Below are 21,617 nucleotides of genomic sequence, written 5' to 3'. Positions count from 1 at the left end.
AAGACACTATGAGGACATACAAATACAACGTAACTCAGCATCTGATAGAAATAGTCAAAACGAATTAGAAAAAGTGTTGTATTCATAGTTCAGTTTTGAAATACTTTATTACTCATTAAATCTAAACTATATTTTATTCCATTTGACAAAGGCAAACAGACCTATACAGTAAACCTTTAAAACCGCTGTATTGATATTTTTTTGAATCACCCAAAATGTCCCCCAATCTTTATCAAGAGCCTCTCAAAACAAAACATACAAATCAATGAAATTCACAAAAATAAAAGTGCATTCTGTTGCGAGTTCTGTGAATACATTATATTTAAGTTCCCGTGAGCAGTCTCGTGCCTGAAAAGCCAACAGTCACTTCAGGAAAAATACTTGATTATCTCATTATTTCCTCTGCTATGAAAAAGGCAATTAGGTCCTTCTGAATGACATTTGGTGGCTTTGCACAAGAGCTGTAAAGACAGGAGTGTGTTGGGGGAAAAGTACTCATTTATTTTGTTTAGGTGTCTCCATGTATTGACGCTTTAGAATAACTGACAGTAAATTTAAGAAAAATAAAAAAGCCAATTTTGACAACTAAATTTGTACCGTAACTGAGCCTTGATGTTCTGATGCCAAGTGTGTGATAGTGGTATGGGGTCAGGGGTATAACGTGTGGCTTCTCCTATGTAGCATTTAACATCTTAACCATGACATGTACAGTAGGCTACACTCTTGTTCCTCATGTCATGACACATTCTCACAACAGCTAACAAAGTGACAGCCATTATAAACTGTCCACAAAACATAAGAAAATCTAAGTATTCAACAAGGACATAGGCAGAGTCCTAAGGAAGAGACAACACCAGTAGAGCTAATGACCTTGATTGCAGACAGTCTGCAATAGTGCTTATTGGTAGCATTACTAGTGAGTGAGCCTCAATTCTTAAGCTTAATGCTAACTTATTATGATCCAATGGCTCACAATTGGCATCCATCTCGTCAATCAAGTGTATACATAAACAAATGTACTACAGACACAACCTCCCAAAACATCCTTAACAAATAATGCCACATCAACTAAATACAGTACAAATGCTGGACATGCCATACGTTTGAAATACTGTCTCCAATGCCCTGAGCTGACATTAACCAGTAATTTCATTCAATGATACACTTAACAGTTTTACTTTGTTTCCTGCATAAATAACTTGTTATGCACAATCGAAAAGAAAACATCTCATTATAAAATGTCAGTAAACCTGTCTAGTCAATCAACCTGATTCTCCTCAGAGTGAATGTGGTTAAGAGTGTTTCTTCAGTCAAACTGAAGCAGAGAAAACAGATAATGCCTTGCCCATTCTCACTGTACAATGGCCTATTTATTATTCATTATCTTTCACTCAGTGCAAATGTTTAGAAAACATAGCCATGGCACACACAAACGGAGTTGAAACAATTCGCGCAAATAAACTAAAACTGAAGCAACCGAATCCATTCCAGTCAATATCAGTTACAGTAACCCAAATACAAAAACATTCAGATAATGACCCTAATGAGTCCGCAGTGGCACCGATGCCTGAAAAGACTGCTCTTTGGACATCAACATGCATTAAGCCTTTCTTAATGGTACATTAATATGCACTCCATATTTAGACCAGCGGCCCACTTGAATTTAACACAATAAGTCACATTAAATATCACCAGTTCAAGTAATCTTTCAGTCTACAGATCAGTCCAAAACCTACAGTTTAACAGACAACAGTGATCAGACTGAACCAAGTAGTGTGGGGGGGTTAAATGTTATCAATATTTCTGTCTTAGTTCATACAAAAATAAACTAATTATAGTGATTATTATTTATCTGAAGTACAAAATATAATAAAAAAATATACAAACAAAAAACTTGATCCAGAGGGGAACAATTCATAAGAAATATAAGCATAAGTCAAGACACATGCATGGAACTTAGCAGCAGAGGTACAAATGAGTGCCTCTCACATTTAAACTGACAAGTCATGCAGGTCAGCACAATATGGCCAAGGCATGCCTCTGCCTGAAGACTCTCTTACAATAACTGCACTGGAGCCTCTGTGCTGAGCTGTACATGGTGGCACTAAGAGCAAGAGGGACCAGTCCCTTCCATGTGAGATTAGGCTGCCTGCAGCACCTCTGCCCACTACCATTTACTTGGAAAAGCAATGGCTTCATACTGCAGGTTACCTCTGGAAAAGGAATCTGTGTTTACCAGACTGTTAAGCCTTGTCTGTAGTCGCAGACTGGATAACAACTGTGCATTCGGCATAGTTGTCTCGAAATTACCCCCAAACCAATCCACCAACTGAGTTGAGCTTTGTATGTGTCTACATCGATGTTAAGAGTGAGTGTGTAATGTATGTGAAAGATGAGGGTGAGGAAACTTGGCAACTTGGCAAACAGCCTGGGACAAATATAGAGAGCTGACAGCTTGTAAATTTGGTCAATGCAGAATGGCATTTTGTAATTTGTGTAAAAAATAGAGGGTTGGAGGTGGGAACCCAGTTGAAATAACTCCCTATCAAAAGAAAAAATGCTTGTTCATATAAAAATGCTTGTGGCACCAAAACCGTGAAATTAGCAACATAGGGAATTAGCTTAATAAACAATATCCCACCAAAAGACTACAGTGTTAGAAAAGTGTTCCCTTTGGGATGTAGTGGACATCAGTTGCAATGTGGCAGGAGAAGTGTGGTACTGTTGGAGCCCCCTGAACAGGAAATAAGACTAACAAAGCCATCAAAACAGATGCGTTTTGCTGCACTTCTCCAGATGAGGTGTTGGTGACCAGAGTAGTGGGGCTAAAGTGGGATCTGGGATATGAAGGGTTTATTGAATAATAGTTACAGTCTGTCCTGAAATATATAGAGGTTGTTAGTGGTGGCCACAGCAATGATGTTGTCCTGGGGGTGCCAGGCCGTGTGGAGGATCTTCTTGTTAAAGTCCAGGCTGTCTACACTGATTTCGTCCTTCTTGCGTTTCCCACCTGTGCACACCTTACGGGGCTTGAGCACAGAGCGAGGCTTACTGCTCTCCCGAGACGCCTCCAGGGTCACATCCTGCCGGTAGCCTCGGTCAAACATCCGGAAGAAGTTGTTGTATGAGCCCGTCATCACAACACTGAGGAGGACAAGGGTGGGGAATGAGACTCAGAGGTAGTGGCAGACTTACAGTGGTTTCAATTAGTCTTTCAATCACATAATCTAACCAACACATTCATTAAATCAGCCCTTACAACATTCAAGTATACTGTGGCATGTATACAATGATGTCAAAGGACAGGAACAACAGTCTGTATAATGGCAATCCAGTGGCGTTTGTGCAGGATGGGAAACCTAAAAGTGTACGGTGAATGAGTAAAAAAAACAAACACGTGTTAACAAGCTAATGCAGACAGATCCACCTTGAGTCCACTATTACAGACGTAATGCAAGGGGCAGCCTTGAGTTCTGTTTGACAGAGATAAAGGCAGCCTTTGATAAGCGCTGTGCTGCTAAGTTCAGATCAGGGGACATCCCAATAGTGTCTTACAGTAGCTACAGCCTTTCTTCTGTAGGCCGAACATAAAATGACTACGTACAACTTATAAATTAACACAACTATTACTTTGATAAGTAAGTGTCCTTGATGTCAAACATTGATCTAATGTATCGTACCGCATCAACTTCCTGATAAATGTCAGACATCTATTAATATTTAATGCCTGACCGATGAGGATATATTTGTATCAGCATTTAGTCCACCGAAAAGGACCGATTTAAGATGTGGAGAAAACGCTCTGGAAAAAAGCTGTTGATAGAATTATTTGGGCATTTTATTACTTGCCCCAAAGAGGAAGCTCTTTATATGGCTATAAGCCTATCTTGCCTTGGAGCGGTACAGACTGGACACATCACAACTATACCGGTAGGAGAAGAGTGTGAAATACTGGGAACTAACTGTTAGGTCTACTGCTTCTACGGTGAGTAGATAGAAGCACGCCAGCTCAATAAAGTGCCAAAAATCACACTGGTCATATACTGTTGCGTGAAGTATCATGGTAGGGCGTTGGGTGTCATGACAAACAACAGATGCTATGCCCATATGTGCTAAGAACGTTAAACTCTATGGCAATGTTAACGTTACAGCCCCTTAGTGAAGCACACTAAATCTGGTGTGTTATATTTGCTCTTTGCGAAGGGTATTCCTCAAGCTCTGCCTTTGTCATTCAAATGTTTTCAGAAACCCCCCCCCAAAAAACATATCAGGTTACAAAGTTGCACTTCGTTGCTCCGTTTTTATATATGGTTTGTCACTTGTCAGGGACTGGTCCAAATTCACGTTTCACCACCCGCATTTCTACGACAAGCGCCAACTGGCTGTGTGAGAGTACTTGACGCTGTTCATAGAGGGTTAGTGCTATCTGGAATCCTTGGGACATCCCTACTCTAACCATTTTAAATGTCAACTTCAAATGGGGTAGGGATGTCCCAAGGATGCCAGAGAGCAAGGACAATTCACTGAGGCAACGCTTGGAGCGAGAGGCAGCGCAGTGCCAGCAGTTCATTTTTTGATTTATGTTTTTCCTTTAGGTGGCAACTCCCAGAATTCAGTGGCTACAGCACTACAATCGATAAAAACATAGCACAGACTTTCAATGTATTGGTATTTATCTATGTCCAGCTGGCTAGCATTAGGCAGCTCAGTTCTCAGAAGCTAATGTTTTGCTGGAATTAGTGCAGTTTATCCTCCTTTCACTAGAGTAACACAGTTTTTCCATAACAAAACCTCATCTTTCTGGTGCTCTTAAATTATATGTGGTGTCCTTCATATTTTAGGGCAGAAATCCAAAGCTTCCTTAATCCTTTTACATGATTCTATTATGTCCAGCTATCTGTATTTTATGTTATTTTGGCTTACTGTTTAATTATTCAGATAATGACCCCTAATGAGTCTGCAGTGGCACTGATAGCTGAAAAAGAAAACCAGGATCCATTCATACTATGCAGACGTATTATTTTATGATCTACTTTTGGAATACACCGAATGACCATAAGCAAACACCACATGGCCTCATTTGTCAAAAACAAAAGTTATACGTAACCATTTATCATAAATGCTCGGCTTCCAAATGTTCTTTCCTCAAATTTAAGAGCATCTTTCTGAGTATCTTTGTATGGCTGTTTTAAGTACAATGCAAACAGAAAGTGTTTTTTTCCTCTCCCCCCATTCCAGCTATAATAATAAAAACATTGGCAGATATATCGATTATCGTGAATATTTTCACCATAAAATCAGATCCGTATCGGTCGGGCTCAATTCATAGATCCAGTATCAAGTTTAAAATGTATGGCAAAACTTGACAACCCTCACCTGTCGTTTCCATTCCAGCAGCACTCAAACTTATCAAAGATGCAGTCATTCTCATAGAGTGAGCACAGTTTACTCCTGAGGTATTCATGAACCTGTTGGGAGGAAAATGATAGTAAATCAAGACACGAGTACACAATATTTGCACAACAAAACACATTGGTTCAGTCTAATATAAGCACACCTTCAAATGATAACATTCAAGTGAATGCATCTTTGCTATAAATAAATAAAGATACAACAGGGAAATACAGGACATGACACAATTACACATAACATCTCCCCCTAGTGGAGGATGTACTTATCAAACTAGAAGTTTAGAGCTGACACAAGCAAATTGAACTTTGTATGCAACATCCATGATGATGTCACTACATCCCACCACACAGACACCAGCTGACCTGATAAGTCTCTACTGGACGGGACTCCATGTTGAGGTCCCAGATTTTGACGGTGAGGTAGTCCCGCGTCATCATGTAGCGCCCACTGTGGCTGAACTTGACATCAGAGATGGAGGAGATGATCTCAGAGAAGAATGAGCGGTTGCTTGGATCCTCAGGCTCTTCAAACACTGAATGAACGAGAGGTGTGCTAGGTCAGTCACTTCATTGGAGTAGTAAAAGACAGCAAAGGACTGTTGAAGCATCTGCTTCCGAGGTCTCTGAAAGGGCTTTTCAGTACTTTTAATCTGTCTCCGAAAAACTGGGTACATATGTAGTCATTTCAATCAATATGCCACTTTACCTAGTCATCTCCACAGGGCACAGAATTCTGTCTGAAATTAATATCATGGACTGCACTGTCAAATGCCACTTACGTTTGGAGTGCTGGTCACAGAGAGCTGATGCCCTCATGTCACAGAGGCGGATGGTGCCCTTGCTGCTGCTGTAGACAAAGGTGTTGCACTGGTTAGGATGGAACTCTGCTGCTGTGATCACCTCTGTCAACTCCTCCATGTTAGCTGGCTTGATGTCTACAATGTCTAAGGAGGTCAGGGAGGTCAAGGGCAAACATAGCAGCTCTGACACCACAGATAAGAAATGGGGCTCCTGAACTACTGGACCCAAAAATGACTTTAACTGTGCCTTGTTGAACTGTCTCAGTAAAATGAGTTACAGTGCTATCCAAGCAAACTCAACGCATGATTAACAAAAATGTAAAGCATTAAATCAAGACGGAACAAGATCACCAAGACCTTCTGAAGTGCTCAGCAGAGACTGAAAGAAAAAGTGATGGGGACCAAAGACAGAGAGGATACTAAAGCTGCGGTCAGTGATCTCCAGGTTCCAGAGGTTGATGCGAAGGTCATCGGCAGAGAGGTAGGTCTCACAGTCGCTGTTGACCGAGATGGAGTTGATGTGGTAGGTGTGCGCGTTAGCAAACACTCGTCTGGGGCTGGCCTCCACCATCAGGTCCATGGGATGAAACACTGGGACCTATGGTGAAGAGGAAGGAGGAGATTTGGCAGGTTCTCTCTAGCCAGGTGTACGACTTGTGCGTAGTGTATAGAATGAGTCAATGTTGGGGCATCTGAGTGTGCAGGGTATATGTACGTGAAAGTCTACACACCCGTAGTGTTGTGACAGTGGTGGGGTCTCTGTAACGTCCATCCTCTTCCTTCAGGTTATACCCCTCTGGTCTCTTGTCCCGTTCACTGATTTTCCACAGCTTTATAGTTTTATCTGCAAGAGAGCATGTCATGTCAACGCTGCTTCTTCACCAGCAATATATTTCCAGACCTGCCAACCCCGTCCAACTTTTTAGAGTCCCAGACGCGCTCGGTAAATTGGAGATTCAACCCTGAATTGGGGTTCTCTTTCCCCCGCACGCTGTTTTGAGTTAGATCGCAATTATAGAATAGGACCAAATAGCAAATAATGGACACTCATTCATTCTTCATCACGCGGTCTTCTAAACTCCCAACTCCATTTAATGCCAAGATGTCTTTATTTGTTTTTGCTTATACCTTTGTAATGCTTTTTGTGAAGTAGGTCAAAATTACAGTTACAGTCTATCAGGTTGAGTGGAAAATAAACTAATGGGACGCAGAATTAAATATCACACTACCAGTTATTTTTGGTATTTGCATTTCATTTCTTTCACTAGCAAATGTGAGTGAACTGCTGGCACTTTAGAGCCCACTGAATGTCTATCTTATGTTCGCTAACATTAGCTTGAGACAATGTGTGTACCTTCCCACAACACACGGAGTCAAAAAGTGATTTGTCCATGTGTTTATGTACAGCTGACAGTCGGCAAACTCAACGTCACAACAAAAACAGGAGATGGGGCAGACACCGGGTACTAGCATCGTCGAATAATGACGTATTAATCTCCCATGTGCGTTGACACAAACACCATACATGTATGTGTGTTGCAGCTCGAGAATCAGGATGTTAGATTTACTCAGCGGATTTATTTATTATTAAATCGTCATTTTCATTTATATATATATTTAAAATCAGGCCCTATTCATTTCTGTGTACTTTAACTCGGATCTCGCTGTGTACATGGACAGAGAAGTGCGTAGTTGGTACGCAAAATGCGTGCATGTTGGCAGGTCTGTATTTCCGTTGATCCCGCTCCTATTCAAAACATACAAATGAGTCAACATAATGAACAGCGTATCCAGAGTCCTGTCAGGTCCCCTCCGTCCCCCAACAGAAGAAAGGGCTGGGGAGGGTAAGGCTACATGCACACAATGCTCTACTGACCATTCGTGGACAAGAGGAACTGTGCAGCGTTCTTCTGAGGAAGCCAGCGGATCTTGTTGATCTTCTCCTCGATCTCCAGGCTCTTCAGGTAGTCGAACTCAGGCTCGTGGCTCTGGAAGGTGCTGTAAACATTGTACTCTCCACGGCACAGTGGCTGGTTCTTACTCTGCTCGATGACAACATGCATAACACAGTCATGTCAAAAATAAATACACTACTGACACGAGACTCTGTACAGTGTTTAAATGCAGTGGACTGTGTTGAGCAGTAATCTCCACTTACCTCTAGCTCCTGCTGAAAGATGACAACACGGCCCCCCTTGTCCCCAGTGGCTAGTAGCTCGCCAGAGTGATTGAATTCCACAGTGGATATGATGTCAGCTGTCACAAATAACATGGCAATTATTAGGTTCAATTGCGTATTGCTAAATAATAGAAGGATCAACATTTGTAATGTTTTGGGGGTACAGGGCATTCGGAAGGTATTCAGATCCCTCAACTTTTTCCACATTTTGTTATGTTACAGCCTTTTTCTAAAATGGATTACATTATTTCCCCCCCTAAATCTACATATAACAACACAATGAAAAAGTAAAAACAGTTTTTTATTTTTTGATGGTAAAATAAAGAAATAATTTACACAAGTATTCAAACCCTTTGTTATGAGACTCGAAATTGAGCTCAGGTGAATCCTGTTTCCATTGATCATCCTTGAGATGTTTCTACAACTTGGGAGTCCACCTGTGGTAAATTCAATTGATTGGACATGATTTGGAAAGGCACACACCTGTCTATATAAAAAGGTCCCATAGTTGACAGTGCATGTCAGAGAAAAAACTAAGCCATGAGGTCTAAGGATTTGTCCGTAGAGCTCTGAGACATGATTGCATCTAGGCACAGATCTGGGGAAGAACACAGTGGCCTCCATCATTCTTAAATGGAAGAAGTTTGGAACCAACAAGACTCTTCATAGAGCTGGCTGCACAGCCAAACGAGGGAGAAGGACCTTGGTCAGAGAGGAGACCAAAAACCCAATGTCACTGACAGAGCTCCCGAGTTCCTCTGTGGAGATGGGAGAACCTTCCAGAAGGACAACCATCTCTGCAGCACTTCATCAAGCAGACCTTTATGGGCGAGTGGCCAGACGGAAACCACTCCTCAGTAAAAAGGCACATGACAGCCCGCTTGGACTTTGCCAAAAGAAATCTAAAGACTCTCAGACCATGAGAAACACTCTCTGGTCTGATGAAACCAAGATTGAACTCTTTGGCCTGAATGCCAAGTGTCACTTCTGGAAGAAACCTGGCACTTTCCCTACAGTGAAGCATGGTGGTGGCAGCATCATTTTTCAGCGGCAGGGAATGGGAGACTAGTCAGGATTGAGGGAAAGATGAACAGAGCAAAGTACAGAGAGATCTTTGATGAAAACCTGCTCCAGAGTGTTCAGGAACTCAGACTGGGGAGAAGGTTCAGCTTCCAACAGGACAATGACCCTAAGTAGGCAGCCAAGACAACGCAGGAGTGGCTTCGGTACAAGTCTCTGCATGTCTGAGTGAAAATACCTGTGCAGTGATGCTCCCCATCCAACCTGACAGATCTTGAGAGGATCTGCAGAGAAGAATGGGAAACTCCCCAAATACAGGTGTGCCAAGCTTGTGGTGTCATACACAAGAAGACTTTGAGGATGTAACCACTGCCAAAGGACTGTGTGAAGGGTCTTAATACTTAAGTAAAAGTAAATGTAATACTTCAGACTACTTTTAAAAACAGTCTGCCACAGTCTGAGTCTTGCTTTTGTATGTCTGAAAGCGTGTGATTAACAGAAAGGGACAGGCATACACAGATTCTGACCTAATCTGTTTTATGCTTGTTCTCAGATTCTGACCTAATCTGTTTTATGCTTGTTCTCAGATTCTGACCTAATCTGTTTTATGCTTGTTCTCAGATTCTGACCTAATCTGTTTTGTTATGCTTGTTCTCAGATTCTGACCTAATCTGTTTTGTTATGCTTGTTCTCAGGCAAAGCTTGTACTGTAAACAGAATCTTGTATTGTGCACACATAATCAAGCACACTCAGCTCAAGCCATTCATACACTTCAACGGAGGTCAGCCAAAAAGGCACCTACAAGTTCTTACCCTTTATCTTATTGGCAACTAAGCGCACTGTCTATGCAGCCTTGAAACCAAAGTAGGCTACTAGCTCTCAATTTAAAAAGCATACTTCCATGGTGGTACCATCATCCTAAAAAGTGGAAAACTACAACAGTTACCATTAGCTCTTTACCAATGCTTTATTTACCTGCATCATGGGATGAAGTAGGCTACAGGCCAAAACTGCATGTAGTGGCTGAGACTGTAGATCAGTCACGAGCATCACCCAACATGATATTACCTTTCCATTGGGACACACAATTAATGCATCCTCAAACATCTGAAAAAGTGTCATGCCCCTTTATTTGTGGACATATTGGTGGGTATATGGTGTTTGGTGAGGAGAAGTGAATCAGTGACTGATTGTCAGTCTGAACATAGTGCCTTCAGAAAGTAGTCATACCCCTTCACTTATTCGACATCTTGTTGCGTTACTGCCCGAATTCAAAATTTATTAAATATATGTTTTCCCCTCACCCATCTATATACCATACCCCATAATGACAAAGTGAAAACATGTTTTTAGAACTTTTTGCACATTTATTGAAAATAAATACAGACATCTCATTTACATAAGTATTCACATCCCTGAGTTAACACTTTGTAGAACCACCTTTGGCAGCAATTACAGCTGTGAGTCTTTTGGGGGTAAGTCTCTAAGAGCTTTGCACACCTGGATTGTAAAATATTTGCCCAATCTTTTTTATTATTATTCAAGCTCTGTCAAGTCGATTGTTGACCGCCATTTAAGTCTTGCCATAGAGTTTTCAGCCAATTTAAGTCAAAACTGTAACTAGGCCACTCAAACATTCAATGTCAACTTGGGAAAGGAACTCCAGTGTAATTTGATCCTTGTGTTTATCGTCTTGCTGAAAAGGTGAATCTGTCTCCCAGTGTCTATTGAAAAGCAGACAACCAGGTATTTCTCTAGGATTTTTCCTGTGCTTATACGAAGGCGCAACACCACCTCTTCCGCCTCAGGAGGCTGAAAAGATTTGGCATCCTCAAAGTTTTCTACAGCTGCACCATTGGGAGCATTTCGACTGGCTGCATCACCTCTTGGTATGGCAACTGCTTGGCATCCAGCCGCAAGGCGCTACAGAGGGTAGTGTGTACCAGTACACCACTGGGGCCGAGCTCCCTGCCATCCAGGACCTCTATACCAGGCGTTGTCAGAGGAAGGCCATAAAAATTGTCAAAGACTCCAGCCACCCAAGTCATAGGGTGTTTTCACATATCATCCTCTTTAAAATAACCAATCTCAGTGTTCTTTAAAGTTAACTCTGGGGTAAGAAAAAGCCAGAGAACTGCGTTATCTTTGTATTCACACTTCCCTTTGAATGAGGACTCAACTCTTTGCCAGTCCACTTCACTTATTTGGTGGTCTGAGTCCTCTTTGCATTCACATTTCTGTTTAGAAAGGAACCAAGAATTTTTCCCAACATTCACCCAATGAACTCTGGGTTTTTACAAAGTGCAGAATAAGCCATTGCATCAAAATTATTTATCATCAGTAGCTACATATTGGTAGCTAATAGATTACAATTTGTCATTAAACTAAACTCAATCAGAAGATACTATTAACATGGAAATATTATTGGTAGCAGAATACCAGAAGATTAACTGGAGATTAAATAATGCTGTAATTGAAAACTGTACACCCAATATATGCTCCTGCCCCTTTAAGATTCTAGAATTGATTTGGTACCCCATGTCTTCTCACACTAGCATTTTGCTCTAGTCAAGGAAAGGTAGATGCAGCCTTCCAACAGGGGAAGGCCAGCATAGGGGTCCAAGGTTTTCTGGGTATTTTGTTGTTTTGAGCGGTTTTTACATTTTCTTTATATTTTATTACTCTGACCTTTCAGCACACTGGCCATGTGATCGTACTAACATTAATTTCTGATTACTATGACTGACTAATTCACATACTCTAGGCTCCACATACAATATTAGCTGGAACGTGAAAGGAATTAACCAGGTGGTCAAGCGTAGCCGAGTGTATGCTCATCTTAAGTCCGGACATCGTTTTTCTCCAAGAAACGCATCTCCAGTCCAGCGAACACTTCAACCTAAAGAGAGGATGGGTAGAACAAATATCTCACTCCAACTTTGGTGCTAAGCAGCAGACATCCTTATCAGAAAAGGCACCCTGTTTGTCTCCAAAGTAATTTCAGATACTAATGGAAGATATATTATAGTGTTAGGGAAATTGTTTAGCACACAGGTTATTCTGGCTAACCTCTATGGTCCTAATTGGGATGACGCTCAATTTCTCACTGACCTCATCGCAACACCTCCCTACCTTAACTCTCATAATTTGATATTGGGCGGAGATTTCAACTGTATATTGCATCCAAGTCTAGACAGATCCAGACCGAAGCCCAACAATGTAAATTCAAAATCAGGTGCAGTAATCAACACATTTCTAGAATACTATAATTTGTCTGATCCATGGAGGAGGAATCCCACTGCTAAACAGTAGTCCCTTTTTCTCCAGTCCACCGCTCAAACTCTAGGATTAACTTTTTCCTGCTGGACAATAGAATTCTTCCTTTGTAACTAATATCTAATAACACAGTATCGTTATTTCAGACAATAGCCCTGTCCAGCTAGATATCTGCTTTCTGGACAGTACTGTGTCGCAACGCGTGTGGCGACTTGACCTACTACTACTACTATCCTGTAGTGCCTTTAAAAAAATACATATCAATTGATGTCTTTTACAGATCAAAAAGCATATCTAAAGGGGCCAAATTCCGAAGGGCCAGCATGCCGGAGTCACCTCTTCACTGTTGACGTTGAGACTGGTGTTTTGTGGGTACTATTTAATGAAACTGCCAGTTGAGGACTTGTGAGTAGTCTGTTTCTCAAACTAGACACTAATGTAATGTGTACTCGTCCTCTTGCTCAGTTGTGCACCGGGGCCTCCCACTCTTTCTATTCTGTTTAGAGACAGTTTGCGCTGTTCAGTGAAAGGAGTAGTACAGATCTTCAGCTTCTTGGCAATTTCTCGCATGGAATAGCCTTAATTTCTCAGAACAAGAATAGACTGACGAGTTTCAGAAAGTTATTTCTTGTTCCCGAATGAGTGAGCTTTCATTTGCAAAGGATTAGCATTTCAATTGTTATAATTATCAACTTTGTAGTTTCTCATCTCAGTTGACCCCCACTTCCCTTTTTGTCCACCAAGCCGCAATACCGGTTTATCTCACTAGGGGAAACGCAGTTACAATTTCCTTGTAACTATCTGTTTGTTTATGCATTTCATAGTCGGGTACTCCCGGAGGCCGAGTGACACCACGCCCACAACATAACTCCATGGTCTAGTCTCTGCTGTGAGTCGGAAGCGCCCATGGCAGAGGCCCAGCTCTCCTGCAAGGCCTCGCAGATCTCTGTAGAGATGGGGACAGATGGAGAATCATCACTGTCCACCAGTTTGATGTCCAGTGCAGTGGCTACCCGAGTGAGTAAGCTCTTCATAACCTCTCAAGCTGCTGGGGGCGATGAAGCCCCGCTGCCAGCTTCTGTTGGCCTGTCAGCCTGGTAGCCCCGCTCATGGTAGTAAACAGCGCCAGCATTGTCCCCCAGGAACAACCTATCACTGGCCAACAGGGAACATCTGTCGTCACCATCGAAGCTGGCAACCTCCTGAAAGAGGACATGCACCCTCCGTTCAAGGTGGTCCCAGCGGTCCGACTCATGCCCTCGTCCTGGAATGGCAGCAGAAGGGCCCAGTAGAGGCCTACGGTGGCTCCGGCCATGCTTCCTGGGAGGGGTACTGGGCCCAGTAGAGGGACTAACAGCTCGCTGCGCACCACTCCTGTGAGAGGGAGCTTGTCCCCGGCCTGAGCCTGGCAGACACACTCGCGCATGGCCTCCAATCACGCAGGCGTTTTGAGAACACCACATAAAACAGGCATCCAGTAGGGCATTCCACCACCCTCTCCATGTGGCTCAAACCCAGGCAGTGCATACAAAAAGTATGCAGATCCCCAGGGGGAATGCCACCATCACACCTATCAAAAGAAATCCATAAGCTCAGCCAAGCCAACAAGGCCACGGAGCAGGGGTCCGACGCCCTGGGAGAGCTTATGTTGTGACCCTCTTGGAGGAATAGGAACCAGGTGAGGGATAAATTACCCAGTAACTCTGCAAAAACCAGGGAAGACCCATGTGGGATAAACAGGCAGACAAAAAATAATAATAACAGCAACCGGGTAATAGATTTGATTTACATTACATGTTGTTTTTTTAAACTTCAATACTACCTTTAATATCCAAGCAGTAAAAACAGCACTATATGATGGAGTAACTCCATTAAGGAACTCCAAAGTTAATTTCTCAATGTAGTGGAAGCCCACCACAATACTCTTACACTATGCAGAGGTACGAAGAAGAAAAATCCTGCAGGATATTTAGCAGCATGTTAAAGCAATTCACAACAAACACCTAGAACAAGCCAGTCTGCAAGTTGAGCATGGTCAATTACAGTTTGTGAAAGCAAGAGCCACCATACCAATGAAAACATAAGTAAGACAAACCACGGACGGAAGCGACAGATCAACCCAGCGCAGCGGGTGAAGCACTCAAGAGGAGCTGGACATTAGGCCAGCTGCTCCAGGCTGCAAACAGCCAGTGAGTATACTTCCACACAAAATATTACACTTACCAAGCGAACATCAAAGTTTGTACCTCAAACCATATGGACGTCCACCGAGAAAATGAAAGAGAACGTGTGTCGCGGCCATGGGGTCTACAGTGGCTTGCGAAAGTATTCACCCTCCTTGGCATTTTCCTATTTTGTTGCCTTACAACCTGGATTTAAAATTGATTTGGGGGGGGGGGGGGATTATCATTTGATTTACACAACATGCCTACCATATTGAAGATGCATTTTTTTGATTGTGAAACAGACAAGAAATAAGACAAAAAAATTAACTTGAGCGTGCATAACTATTCACCGCCCAAATTCAATACGTTGTAGAGCCACCTTTTGAAGCAATTACAGCTGCAAGTCTCTTGGGGTATGTCTCTATAAGCTTGGCACATCTAGCCACTGGAATTTTTGCCCATTCTTCAAGGCAAATCTGCTCCAGCTCATTCAAGTTGGATGGGTCCCGCTTGTGTACAGCAATCTTTAAGTCATACCACAGATTCTCAATTTCATTGAGGTCTGGGCTTTGACTAGGCGATTCCAAGAGATTTAAATGTTTCTGTTTAAACCACTCGCGTTGCTTTATCAGGATGCTTAGGGTCATTGTCCTGCTGGAAGGTGAACCTCCGGCCCAGTCTCAAATCTCTGAAAGACAAACAGGTTTCCCTCAAAAATGTCCCTGTATTTAGCGCCATCCATCATTCCTGACCAGTTTCCCTGTCCCTGCTGATGAAAAACATCCAAACAGCATGATGCTGCCACCTCCACGCTTCACTGTGGGGATGGTGTTTTCGGAGTGTTGGGTTTGCACCAGACATAGCTTTTTGGCCATTAAGGAAAATGCTATATTTGTCTCAACTGACCAGAGTACCTTCTTCCATATGTTTGGGGAGTCTCCCGCATGCCTTTTGGTGAACAGCAAACGTGTGTGCTTATTTTTTTCTTTAAGCAATGGCATTTTTCTGGGCACTTTTCCATAAAGCCCAGCTCTGAGGAGAGTACGGCTTAGAGTGGTCCTATGGACAGATACTCCAAACTCCGCTGTGGAGCTTTGTAGCTCCTTCAGGGTTATCTTTGGTCTCTTTGTTGCCTATGATTAATGCCCTCCTTGCCTGGTCTGTGAGTTTTGGTGGGCAGCCCTCTCTTGGCAGGTTAGTTGTGGTGCTATATTCTGTCCATAAATTAAAAATACAAAAATTAAAACTTTGTCCCTGACCTGTTTGGAGAGCTGCTTGGTCTTTATGGTGCCGCTTGCTTGGTGGTGCCCCTTGCTTAGTGGTGTTTCAGACTCTGGGACCTTTCAAAACAGGTGTATATATACTGAGATCACGTGACACTTAAATAAGGTCCACCTGTGTGCAATCTAACTAATTATATGACTTCTGAAGGTAATTGGTCGCACCTGACCTTATTTAGGGGCTTCATAGCAAAGGGGGTGAATACACACCCTTTTACATTTTTTTTTTTTTTGAAACAAATATTATTTTTTTTTCACCAATTTGAACTATTTTGTGTATGTCCATTACAAGAAATCCAAATAAAAATCCATTTAAAATTACAGGTTGTAATGCAACAAAACAGGAAAAACGCCAAGGGGGATGAATACTTTCGCAAGGCACTGTGTATATATAGGGGCGGACCCCAGCCGTGACACAGGTGTACACGGGAGTACATCTGTAAATCCTCACCTCGAATGTGTCCCTCCGCTGCAGAGTGATATCAATGTTTTGGAGTGATCCAATATAGGGAAACATAACTGAAGGAGATCTGAGCAGAAACAGAAAAGGACTCAACTCACACAGGTGAGGAAAGTCATACAGGATGGATGGCCTGAGGAGAGGACAAAATGCCCTCAGAGCGTCTCAGAGTTCTGGAACCATCGTGATGAACTATCACAGATCAACGGAAACATTTTCAAAGGAGACAAAAATCATAATTCTTGCCAGTCTCAGAGAAGAGACTTTGACAAAGATCCATGTTGGACACATGGGCATGGAAGAGTGCAAGCAGAGAACACTCTTTTGGCCTGGAATGTGCAAATAAATACAGGACATTGTTGGTAAATGTGCCACCTGTCTTGAGCGACGCCCCTCAAACACCAAAGAGCCAACGTTATCTCACTGTAGCCCAGACCAACCATGGCAACGAGGACTACATAGTAACAGTGGACTACTGCAGCAGATACTTCAATCTCGACAGGTTTCACAGCACCACATCTGCAGCTGTGATACACAAGCTGAAAGCAATCTTTGCCAGGCATGGCATTGTAGAGACTTTAATATCTGACAATGGCCCCTGTTACAAATAAAATGAGTTTGAATCCTTCACAAAAGCATGGGTGTTCACACGTCACCACAAGCACACATTACACTCAAAGTAATGGCCTTGCTTTTTTTATTTTATTTTTTAAATCGGTGCAGATTGCTAAATCACTCATGGACAAAGCAAAAGCAGACAAGAGAGACGCCTACCTCAGTCTCCTTGAATACTGCAACACTCCAGTTGACAACTTCAAATCACCAGCCTAGCTTTTAATGAGCCGCAGACTTCGTTCAATCCTTCCCAGCACCAACCAGCAGCTGCAACCTGAGGTTGCCAGCTACAAGGAAATGCATGAAAAACGTACACAAAGACAACAACAAAAGCGATACTTTGACAGGTCAGTGAGACCAATACCACCACTGAACGACGGTCAGTTAGAATCCAGGAGCATGGACACTGGAAGCCATCAATCGTCATCCAGCCAGCTGACACTGAACATTCATATCACATCCGCACCGCAGAAGGAGCGGTGTAGCGCCGCAATTGTCGTCGCCTACTCAACATAAAAGAACAATACACTGAGGAGATGAACTGTTCCCCTGACATAGAAAGTGATGGACTAAACACACACACACAACATACACCATACTTAACTGCAACACCACAAGAACTGATGACTGACACAGAAGCATGCTCAGCATCATATCACACAAAGTCAGGAAGAGAGGTCAAGCTGTCCGAAACCTGTGAAATGTAACGGGTGTTGGCAGATCACTGCCCTAAGAGTTCCAGACTGTAAACTTGTTATTGAAAAGTTGACTTGAAATGCTTTGGTATTGTATTTGTTTGAAATGTTAAGATGTCATTGCGACAGTGAATCCTTCATAACAGTATGCTGAATCATTGTTTCCGTCTGTTATGTTGATTCAGTTGGTGCAGTATAAATGGTTACTTACCTTGATTTCAAACTACAGAGCATGTATTCAAAAGAACCACTTAGAATATTGTCATGATTTTGGCCTGGGGGGGTAGGTTTATGACAGTCATAAATACCTCTTCCCCCCTTTTTCCTCTCTCTACCCTACTGATGTTACATTTGCAAAACCCTTGGTTTTGCGGTGGTACTGAATGAATATGATGTAAGTTCGGTTGTCATCTGAGACATTCTCATCAATGATAAGATGACAAACTCTACAGTGGAAAGTCTACACATCAGAGTTATCGGATTCACATGGAATTGTTGTTCAATTTAAATGTTTGAATATGAAATTATTTGTGATGGGATGAAATGTGATTTTAGCTTCTAAAATATGAGATTTGGTTTTTCATAAGATATGTCTCTGCTCAATCAGTGGCCCGCCCCTGTGAAGGGACATGGGCTATAAAACTTTTCAAACACGCCCTCCTCTCCCTTCCGATATAAGCCCTTGACGACAATATAACCTCCTGTTCCGAGGATGTGGGGACGACGGTCCAATGTCAGAATGGTTCAAATAACTACAGAACGAAGCCAACATCAGCGTGAGCTTTGGTTGTGAATGGTATGAACTTTAAACTCTTATTCACTACCGAAGTGATACCTCCTAGCTGTTGAGTTAGCAACAGCCGTGCAAACGAGGGTTAGGAAGGAACAGACAGAGTATCCCGTCTATCACAACGACGTTACTACAACGTATCCATTTGACAACCAGACATTCTTCAAAGGACAAAGGACTCGGTTGGACAACACCGCCTTCCATCTACCACCAACCTACCGAAGCGCAGCTCAGAGTAAATATTTATTGCATTTTCCTTTTCCAAATGGGCTGTAATTTAGAATGCATAAGATACTGTATTTACGATAGCACAGCTTCGCCCTTTGTTCCTCAGTCTTCCCGCTCTTTCACTCAAACCCAGCCCCTTTTCTTTTGTGTAACAAGCTGTCATAGCCGTTCCACCCGCTAGGGACGTTTTCCTTTATGACGTAATTTGTAATCAAGTTATGATTTAATTATGTGTAATTAGTTAGGTATTTAGTAAATAAATAATTAAACCCAATTTTGTATTGCTGATTCAACTTGTTAGCTAGGGTTCGTGCAGATAACCAAGAATTTACAACTTTCAGATGAGACTGAATTAAGATGACGATTAATATTGACTGCTATTGATGTCAAATATTACTAGGTCTTTAAGAGTTTATTCGGAAGATAACAGCTCTATAAATATTATTTTGTGGTGCCCGACTCTATTTAATTACATTTACATGATTAGCTCAATCAGGTAATATTAATTACGAAGAAATTATTTTATAGAATAGCATGTCATATCACTTAATCCGGCATAGCCAAAGACACGACAATATGTAAAAATATATATATATATATATATATAAATTTAAAAAAAGGGGGGGGGGTAATATTCATGTGTAAACATACTGAATTGTAATTGGATGCATTTTACCAACCCTTTTCATACTACGCTATGATTGGTTAAGACCACCCAGGTGAAGAGGTCATCTTCATTTGATCATGGTATGAGACACTGAATATGCCAGTTATAGCTTGCTAATAAATGCATATCTTGTCATACTGGATTTTATTATTTTGTACAAAGCATGCAAAACAAGACAGGGACCTTATAGATAATTGTATGTGTGGGGTACAGAGATGAGGTAGTTATTAAAAAATAAATGTTAAACACTATTATTGCATGAGTCCATGCCAATTATTATGTGATTTGTTATGCACATTTTTACTCCTGACTTATTTAGGCTTGTCATAACAAAAGGGTTAAAAACATATTGACCCAAGACATTTCAGCTTGGAATTGGTTCATTTAAAAAAATGTCTTCATACAAAATTCCACTTTGACATTATGGGGCAGAGTGTGTAGATCAATTTCATCCATTTTAAATCCAGGCTGTAAGTAACGGTGTGAATACTTTCTGAAGGCACTGTACAGTAGCTAGCTGAATGCATTATTGACTACACCCTAGCTAGACTAAATCAACTACCGTAGCTAGCTGTCTATAGAGCCTGAATCACCAGTCTTACCTTCAGCAACATCGTCATCAATCGCTCCTTTGACTTGAGAAAAACACCACTGCACATCATTGCCCCCGCCGCCGGCTCCTGGAACCCCATAAACAGGACAACGCTTTAGAACTCAAAAGCTGCATCACGCATGGCTTTGATGTCAAAGATTAATGTGATTCTTCTATATCTAGTTAGCAAGCTTTTTTTCTAATCTAGTAACGTTAACGTTAGTGACTAACGCTACTTTCCATAATCCGAGAAGACCACCATTAAGCAATTTATTGACATCATTGTTTGGTAGCTTCAATACAGAGAAAGTGATAACAAATATAGAAAGTTAGTTAGCTAGTTAGTTAGCATTAACTAGCTAGCTAATGTTGTTGGTGGTGCAGTTAGCTACTATAACTTTATATCTAGCGGAAGCATCCGATACGCGGGACAACATGCAGAGTACACGCCCAACTCCGGGGAGGCTAATGTTAGCTAGCTAGCTAGCTTCTCTCCAAATGGCAAGAAAGCGGACAATATATATAGAAACAACTTAGCAAATGTATGGGCGATAAACAAGCCCCTTCAATTTATGCATCAGACATTATTAGCTTGCTAGTTAACATTACCTGCCATGGTGAGAGGGAATCTCTGTCGAGGGCTTGGTTGGGGCCCTTGCTTATCTTTCCAGTTTGCCGGGCTAGGGTGTGTACAAGCAGAATCTCGATGTGAGTACAAGTGAGGCTATGGAGGGTGTGGCTCTTTTCCCCTGCTATTCTTCAACTTCTCCGGTCACTTATCTTGCTAAGCAATGTTTTGACAATCAGCAACGCTTTCTCGGATCACTTTGCAACTATTATTTCCCTCTCCCTGCTTCTACTTTCAAAATGGCGCAACCTGGTCCTGCACTGACGTCAGTGAGAGGCAGGTGCGCGCTTCCCAACAGTTTAAAGTGATTCCATATCCAAAACAGCCACCTTTCGAATACTAAATAATATCCTTCCTCCTTTCCTTGACGGAATCACTGATCTGACAAATGGTCGGTGATCCACTCCTATACTACAGATCCACTACATAGTTGCCTATCACCAGAAAGAGCAGCATCTTTGCTATTACCAATCAGAAAAATGCATTGGAAAGCATTCAAAAATAATACCACCTATGATTCAAACAGGTCATCCAAATAAAAATCTGGTTCCCCCTGAGTTTGCCTTTGGGGTTAAAGACCTAAAAGTATTGAGATGTGTTGATTTAAAAATACAGTAACAGTATAGGGCCATTCCATTTGATTTCAATCACTTTTTGAACGCACTCCTTTTGATTTGAACAAAACTTTCTATACATATTTGCCCGTGGTAGAAGTGGTCAGAAAGTTACTTTTTGGACATGAAGACCAAAATATTTAGGAGATGAGCTCAAAGTTGACCCATTTTGCATACCCTACCATAGCATGAGACA

General features: G+C 41.9%; 1 protein-coding gene across 1 annotated transcript; it reads right to left on the bottom strand.

Annotated features, from left to right (window-relative positions):
- Positions 1 to 88: 88 nt before the first annotated feature.
- On the bottom strand, positions 89 to 21,285 carry LOC109895856 (serine/threonine-protein phosphatase 2A 55 kDa regulatory subunit B alpha isoform-like). The gene is made up of 10 exons (XM_020489898.2): positions 20,789 to 21,285; positions 20,190 to 20,267; positions 8,370 to 8,467; positions 8,088 to 8,253; positions 6,943 to 7,055; positions 6,632 to 6,809; positions 6,191 to 6,355; positions 5,775 to 5,944; positions 5,377 to 5,468; positions 89 to 3,144 (listed from the first exon to the last, which is right to left on the bottom strand). Exons 1-10 carry the CDS (start codon positions 20,793 to 20,795, stop codon positions 2,868 to 2,870), a joined length of 1,344 nt encoding a protein of 447 aa, XP_020345487.1. The 5' UTR covers positions 20,796 to 21,285; the 3' UTR covers positions 89 to 2,867.
- Between the last annotated feature and the right edge of the window lie 332 nt (positions 21,286 to 21,617).

Source organism: Oncorhynchus kisutch, linkage group LG8 (genome assembly GCF_002021735.2).
Source record: "Oncorhynchus kisutch isolate 150728-3 linkage group LG8, Okis_V2, whole genome shotgun sequence".
NCBI classification, from domain to species: domain Eukaryota; kingdom Metazoa; phylum Chordata; class Actinopteri; order Salmoniformes; family Salmonidae; genus Oncorhynchus; species Oncorhynchus kisutch.
This window is presented reverse-complemented; position numbering and strand designations above follow the sequence as displayed.

Coding starts and splice junctions, on each gene's coding strand:
- LOC109895856 (XM_020489898.2), bottom strand. Junction 6,810..6,942: donor CCACTGTCACAACACTACGG/GTGTGTAGACTT, acceptor TCTTCACCATAG/GTCCCAGTGTTTCATCCCAT. Junction 6,356..6,631: donor GATCACTGACCGCAGCTTTA/GTATCCTCTCTG, acceptor TGACCTCCTTAG/ACATTGTAGACATCAAGCCA.